Source organism: Gossypium arboreum, chromosome 13 (assembly GCF_025698485.1).
Source record: "Gossypium arboreum isolate Shixiya-1 chromosome 13, ASM2569848v2, whole genome shotgun sequence".
Lineage (NCBI taxonomy): Eukaryota > Viridiplantae > Streptophyta > Magnoliopsida > Malvales > Malvaceae > Gossypium > Gossypium arboreum.
This window is the reverse complement of record NC_069082.1, coordinates 112,494,041-112,502,163: the sequence shown is the minus strand read 5'-3', so window position 1 is coordinate 112,502,163 and position 8,123 is coordinate 112,494,041. Positions and strand designations below refer to the sequence as shown.

Genomic DNA, 8,123 nt, shown 5'->3' with positions numbered 1-8,123 from the left:
AGATTTAGTGATCTCAAATCTCTATTCCCGATACCACTGAAAATTAGACTGTTACAAAATATAATTTTATCATTTTAATAGTTTATATCTTAATACTTTTTAAAGGGTTAAATCAAATTTTTAGTATTTTTAAAGGGGTCAAAGTGTAATTTTATTATTATTAATTTAAAATTTTATAAATTATAAATAATCTAAATTAAAATTTACAATTTTAAGGGAAGATGGCTCTGTGCCTCTACTTGAGTAGTAGGCATGTTTGACACGAATATGTTCTAAGATTTTCAAATTTCTTTACATTTAAAAATTTTTCAAAAGAAAAAGAAAATCAAAGAGCCCAGTAATTCATAAACCCTGTAGTAAACTCAAACCACGAATAACATTTTAATCACAGGGATCCGACTTAAAGAGAGGTTTAAATAGTCAAAGTTTTGTCATTCATGTGAAGAAAGGTGACCATCAGGTAATGGTAGCGAACTTCTCTCAAACATTTTTAAAATCTCTCAACGGTCGAATCATTAGAAATGGCTAACGCGCTGTCCCATAACCAAAACAACATCATTAAATTATAAAACCTTAATGTCTCAAAATCAAATCCTCACCCTCCAATCTTTTCAAACCTCAATCCAACGGCCATAAATCAACCATAAATAAATTTCTTAAAATTCTCACATGGTGATTCGAGAAACGGCAGCGTTTCTGCACTCTCTGTCTCTCTCTCTTTGCATTCTTTTGCTATAACAGAGAAGAACCCAAAGAGCCAAATCCCCCAAAGAGAAATGGAAAATTTAGAGCCTTTAAATCACCTTTGTTTCATAACTATTTGATTCCAAATAAAAAACCCAGTTTTTTAAACGAAGGATTTTCGCCATTAAAAGGAGATTCAAGAACAGAGGAAAAAAGAAAAAAGAAAATGGCTTTGAAGAATCAGAAAGATCACTGGGCATTTCTGGTAATACGTTAAAACCCTTCATTTTGATTCTTTTTGGGTTTTATTGGATTTAATTAAAGCATTTGTTTTCTTTGTGATTGGAAACATTTTACATGTTGTTTTCTTGTTGCTATTTTACATTTACATTTTGTTTATTTAATTTGTTTATGAATATTATATTTATTTTAATTTCTAGGTTTTGTTTTTCTTGTGGTTTTAAGCTAGTTATAGTCTTGGTTCATAATGGTTTTTTAGGTTTATTTGGATTGGTGAAATGAGATACCTTGATTAACGGGAAAGGGTTTGTTTGTTTGCTAGGAAAATGTAGGAAACAAGAAAAGAACAGAAAATATCTTAAACAATGTTAGATTTTAATAAATTTTCCATATCAGAATATGCAAATGAAATTATAAGTTTCCATGGACTGAATGATATCCGGTTTTATGAATTATCGTCATGTTTTTCTCGGTAATGAATCTGTTTCTGATTCTCAACCACATTTCCTTGATTAACGGGAAAGGGTTTGTTTGTTTGCTAGGAAAATGTAGGAAACAAGAAAAGAACAGAAAATATCATAAACAATGTTAGATTTTAATAAATTTTCCATATCAGAATATGCAAATGAAATTATAAGTTTCCATGGACTGAAATGATATCCGGTTTTATGAATTATCGTCATGTTTTTCTCGGTAATGAATCTGTTTCTGATTCTCAACCACATTTCCTTTTGTCCACTCACTGGAATAATAATTTTTATTATTTTTTGATTGAAATATGTAGGAAGAAATTGAAGCACCAATGTGGGTGGATCTTATTTCAGAAACAAACTTCAGTAGCCAAGACATGTCCGTTTCACTCCAATTTATTATGACTTCTCTAAGTAATTTATTTGATAAATATACATGTTAATAACTTCATTAAAATTCTATTTATATAGTTTTTTTTTTTGCAGTGATGACAAATGGTTTCAAACAAGTCATTTGTAAGCATCTTTCTATTACTCAATTACTGTTTTGTAGCTGAGGTATTAGAGTCAATGACATAAGGTTAGATTAAATTAAGTTAATATGAGTTTTCAGGTTCCACCAATGCTCTTCTAGCCAGTTAAAATCTGCATTTTCGTGTTCCGGTGAGGAAGGGGTAACCTTAGAGTTGGACTTGGTAGGAGCATATTCACCAACACTTCCACAGTCAGTTTCGAGATCAAGAGGAAAGGACTTCAGGAGCAAGAAATGGAAGGGGAACTGTTGTGATATCTCATGGAATAAGATAGAGTCAATGAAGGTTTTGAAGGGGAAGTCTTTAGTGTATGGTGAGGGCATTAAACCTAAACTTAACTTTATAAACTCGAAAGGGACATCTAGATCTAAAACAAATTTGGTTTCTGAAATAACTGAGAATGCCAAAGGAAAAAATGTCAAACCTGTGTCTAATCGAGGGGGTCCAGAAAGGAGTTTGAGTCCCGTGGTAGATAAGTCGGGTCAAACGAATGGTAGAAGCACAGTTACCTCTGAGAGCATTCAACAGCAGCAGCAGCAGCAGCAGCAGAAGTTCTTTGAGGTATCAAGTCGAGGTTTCGGTCAAACAAGTGAGCTTTTAACATCAGTGAGGAGTAGTCTCAGGAAAAGTTGTATTACAAGGCCAGCATCAAGGGTGGAGATTAATGCTGATAGGAGTCATAGGATGGAATCAAGAGACAGTAGATCTTCCTCTGGCAAGTCTAGTGTGGGATCATCTTCATATTCTGGCTATGAAGCTAAGAGGTCAACTGTTTCTTGGATAAAGAGGAAAGAAAAAACCCCAGATAGCAGAAATGTGGCACGACCGACTGAAGCTGCCAAGACCAAAGTGAAACCTTCCAACATGTGCAAGAAATCAAATGTTAGAGGTAAGGAAGGGGAACGTAATTCTAGGACAGGTGGATTAGTAACTGTTACAAAGATAACTTGGGAGGAAGCCGTAAAATCAAAGGTATGCATCACTGGGTACATGTTTCTGTATTTGAGCTTTCAGTTCACAACAATCCAAGTTTTGAGCATAGACTTAATATGGGAAGAAAACATAGAATTTGCATATCTGAGCTTTATTTGGATTGGTTTTCTGTATCTGATGGAGAATCCTTCTCAACTGGTTTATAGGTGTGAAGTTACTTTAAGATGAAAACTAAACCATTATCGAACATCATATCATGTTGAAGAACCCAAGATTGGTGTAACTTTTTGCAGGCTAATTCTCAGACTCATCGTTCCAAACTTTCACTGCTACACAAAGTCAACGAACAGAAGCCACTTGCTGATGCTAGAAAAGCTAGTGAGAAGGTGGGAGTTGGCAACAAAGTGAGAGACACGGGGAAAGAAAATAATGCAGGGGAAATTCCTCTGAGCCAGAAATGCAACGGAAAAGGCAAGGCTGCTGAAGGCATCGTTGCACGTAAAAAAGGGGCAACTCAGAGTACATCTGCAATGGGTGGCAAAACGGGTATGGTTGTTCCTAAGGTACTTTCTTGGTTGCCAATGATATGGTTACATGTTATGATTTTCATCAGTTCTTCTATATTAGCCCATCTATACTCATCAATGGTATATTATTTTAGCCTTTGTAGCCTAATTAAACAAATGTTTTGGCATAAAAGAGGACTGAAATGCCTCCAAGACATCTGATCATTCACACTTGTTGAGACTTCCACTCATAAGTATTGGATTATAATTTGACAATTTTAACTATCCTATAGGTTTTATGTAATAATTGCAAAGTAAACACTAACAGAATTTATAAGAAACCCCGTGCCACTAACTTAAAATTTAAAGTAGAATTGACTGTAATTTCCTTAGCAGTTGGCTCATGACTGGCTTTTGTGCCATTGTTATCTTATCAAGTATCTGATTTTATGTATATGATCTTTTTTTCCGACAGGGAAGAGTTGTTAATCAAAGGGAAGGGAAGAATCCCACTAATTCGATTCCAAAGGTCCATTTTCGATGAGGGAAGAGGTCTGTATATAGTGTAATTTGTTACCTCTTGAAATCATGGGAGCATGGATACCCCTTTGTGCCACACTTTTTGGTGGTAAATTTTGATTCTCATGGCTTATGTGATTATACATTTTCAAAGGCCATAATTTTGTATGCAGCTCCTAGCAATTCAAGAACCCTCTCCAAATCTCTCTTTCACTCTCTTGGTTTTTTATACAAGCTTTGAGCTACATTTCTGGAATCCCAGTGGAACTTGAATGAATCTGAATATATATAATGATGAATCTCAAGTAATAAGATTTGTTCACTATAAGAAGAAGAAAATAAGCATTCTGCCTGCTTGTTTAATGTGTCAGGCTTAAGTATGTTCAATTTTGCCCGAGTATGTTCAATTTTCTTTTCAATATTTTCATGTATTTAGAGAATTATTGAACGTATTTTCATATTCATATTTGAATAAACATTGAATGCGAGTGTTAGATAGGAGTACTTTGAGAAAATTAGAGAGGTGGAGCAACATAGGGTTGGGTACCACACAAAAAGGGTTAGCACAATGTAGGCAATACATTTCTCTGTTCATGAAATCCCAAGAAATAGTCAAGGGCAAGCTTTCTGTTACCCCGAACTAGGTGAGTTTATATGACCGGAACATTATATTTCATACTTGAAGTTTGATCCTAATCCACCTGTAATTCATTGGCTTTGAACTGAAAACAAAGTAGAAAGAAAGTTGGAAATGAAGAAAAAAAAACACCTGGAGAGAAAAATAGAAATATAATATATATATCCTGTAAGCCCATCAGTCCACACGGTTTTCCATGTACCAGTAGAAGATTCAGCAAGATTTAGCACCTACCGAGGCCCCTGCTTCCTCAGGCGGAACTCCGGGTTGAGGAGTTACTCGGAAGGCTGCCAAGATATCAGTATCTTTGACTTCATATTCAGGAGTATAATAAATCAATTTATACTCTTTTAACACCAGCTTTGAATCCAACACTTGCTTTAGTCTCTGTTTGTGGTGATATAAGTCTCTCCCTATAACTCATGAATTAAGAATTCTCGTAATAACAAGGTTTACTCTATATAAATGAGGAGTTAATGAAACCTTTTCAAAGAAATCTTTCAAAAAATTATCGACGAATCCGAAAGGTTCCTTATTAGACCATGGTATGTGGTTCGCCATATACATCATTATTCTATATTCTTTCATATGTATGGTGCAACCCGATCCGTGTTCCATACCAAGGCTCAATCCAATTAAGTCCGTAGCGTCTATCAATTTCGCCATATCCCCTTTTGTGTCTTGAGATTAGGATCTTACGATGCCCCTCCTTCCCCCTCCCCCCTTTCCCCCTTCTTTTATTTGTTTATATTCTTTCATTTATTTATTTGCTTTCTTTTTATGTGAAACTGTTGAATTTAGTAGATATAGATACAAATTCTTATATCGAAGGGTCTTAACCTATTTTCTTGTTTGTTTATCGTCTTTTGTCTCTATCGGAGACCCATATTTTTTTATTGGGTCTAATCAGAAAATATTTTATCATTTTTGTATTCGTAATTCAATATAGATGGGTATTCCATAACATATATATGTCCCTCTTACTCTTAGTTTTCTCAGGTAATTTGATGGAATACTCAAAGGGTAGATTCTTTTTTTTTTATCTTAGCATCTGTCTTTATGAATGAAAACATATTTCCTTTTATTGGTGTATTTGGTACCAAAGAAAAATAAAGAGTTTAAATATAGGAGTACGAACATATATATATATATATATATATAATATTTTCATTGAGTTGAAAAATTGAGGGTAACAATATGAAAATCTTTTAGAAAATTCATAAAATTGTAAGGTGAATAGTTAGCTCTAGCTTTTCTCATTTTATTATTTCTATTTGAAATGACTTATTTTTATGCATTAGAATGAAAAATGAACACTTTTTCTATTCTTTATTCTCATTTACCCTTTTTATGCACACTCAAAAATTATTTTATTTTCATTCTTTTTTCTCTTTCTACATCCTTTCATTTTTCCACTCAACCAAACACATCCTAAAATAACATTGGAAATTCAAATTTTAAAATTAGTAATTTTCAAAATCATGAATCTTTTAAATGATTATTTATTAATGAATTTAAATAAATATAGATATTTACTGAAATAACTTTGCATAGCTTGTAAAATAATTTTTTTTTACTTGGATTTGAGAATAAATATTAGATATGAGTATTTATTCGACACAAGTATATTTCTAAACTTATATCTAAATATATATTGATCCTCGTTTTGGATATAGAATAACTTTAAAATTCGTGGTTAGCATTAATCGTTTAATAAGCTTATAGAATGCGGAATGTTAGTTATTGGGCTCGCTCTAATAGATATATTGATAAATCAATATATATATATTGATTACAAGCATTAAATATGGATGCATAAACTACTGTTGGTACAAAAAGTAAAAGAAATGTAAATAAATGGTAAACTTTCATATGGTGTGTAAACCAGGAAACTGATTTGGCTCATCAATCACTGCTGTGCCATCTACCTCACTATCTTTTATTCTAAACCAAGTTTTCGAGTCTAATTATACTGTAAGTGAGTTATGGATTAACTATAAAAGAAAAGTGGTGGCTACTACAGTAAGGGATTTGATTTTAAGCTGTGGAAGGATGCGGGCTAATGATGGTGGCTCAACAGCGTAATAATGCCTTCCATGCTTGTGGTAATCAATCTTCCGGTTACTTTGTTTCAGTTTTTTCATTTTTTTATCCTATAATCAATCAATTTATCTCCGAAGTTTAAGCCACGAGGGACAAAACTCTTTGTAGAATTTTTTTTTTCATTCATAAGATTTGAATAGGAAAGATTTCACTTAGAGGGTATCGAATTTTTACCAGATAAATATCAATAGTATCTACCTATTTTTTTATATAATAGCTTAGAATTATTATAACCTCTCCCCAATTCTTAAATAGGAAAATAAATGCGTTTTAGCATGTTCAAAACGATATCCTCCTGCACTAATAGCAATACTGATGCTAACCAAATTAAGCCTTAGTCGGCAGAATCCACCTTATTTAATCATTATTGAATTGAAGCAAAAGTTGAAGACATCGAACATTTCAAGCCAAGAAACTTGTGAATATTAAAGTTTTAGGAATCAAAGGTTAATTTTAAGTATGTTTGGACAACACAGAGTAATTAGATTAAGTGTAATTATTAGGGTAGTATTTATACTTTTTTGTAGTTACAAAGAATTGTAATTCTTTATCTAGTTGTGTTTGGTTGACAAAATGTAATCATATTGTGATTCTCTATGTCATGTTTGGTAACACAATTGTAATTGTAGAATTGCATAATTTATATATATATTAAAAATATAAATTACTATAAAAAATAAAAATATTAGTACGATAAAAAAATTCTAAACAATAATGAAAATTAAAATCAAGCCATCATATATAATATGTTAGTCAAAGAAAGTAGTTGATAATACAATTACTAATAAAAATAACAAGAAAAATAAACATCACATGCAATTTTATCTAATTTGTCTAACATTCCATATTTGTTGGGTTATTCCCTCTCTAACATTCAACATATATTCCTTATCATAGTCTGAATCTAGATACATATCATAAAAATTATTAAAATCTCATTCATTCATGTACTTTTCAAAGTATGGATTATGTAAAGTCAACCGCATCATGTATAGTCAACCAATCCATGCCGAGAATCACATCAAATTCATCAAACGACAATAGCATCAAATCAGTTGAAAAGTTGCAATTACGTATTTTCAGTGGACAATTTCTACAAACTTTATCAATTAACACATATTGACTTATCAGATTAGTTACTTTGACTACAAACTCAGTTGACTCTACTGGTATTTTCTTATCCGTTACTAATGCAGTGCATATGTACGAGTGTGTTGACCTCGGGTCAATCAAAGCATAAATAGAAACATCGAAAGGAGAAAGCACCAACAATCACATCAGGTGCTGTAGCATCTTCCCAAGCGCGAATCTCATAAGCCCTAGTTGGTGCTCGTGCCTCAAATCGAACTATAATGTCCTTCGTGCCCTTCGAATAACTTATGCATTTCCACTATTCTTCGATGGTCTACCTTTAGATGGCTCACTCTTAGATCAAACATTTTGAGCTTTATCTCAGTCAAATCTATCTGGGTAATCTCGGAGAAAATGATCAAACGAA

General features: G+C 32.6%; 1 protein-coding gene across 2 annotated transcripts; it reads left to right on the top strand.

Moving 5' to 3' along the window:
- The first annotated feature begins 604 nt into the window (after positions 1–604).
- LOC108463083 (uncharacterized) lies at positions 605–4,379 on the top strand. 2 transcript variants are annotated; one of them, XM_053023980.1, is made up of 6 exons: positions 605–949; positions 1,709–1,773; positions 1,881–1,910; positions 2,008–2,899; positions 3,154–3,406; positions 3,842–4,379. In XM_053023980.1, the coding sequence occupies exons 1-6, from the start codon at positions 911–913 to the stop codon at positions 3,853–3,855; spliced, it is 1,293 nt and encodes a 430-aa protein (XP_052879940.1). In that variant the 5' UTR covers positions 605–910; the 3' UTR covers positions 3,856–4,379. The 2 variants fall into 2 exon arrangements, with proteins under 2 accessions (XP_052879940.1, XP_017618513.1); XM_017763024.2 differs by having other exon boundaries at positions 608–949; positions 3,154–3,423; positions 3,842–4,141.
- Positions 4,380–8,123: the final 3,744 nt, after the last annotated feature.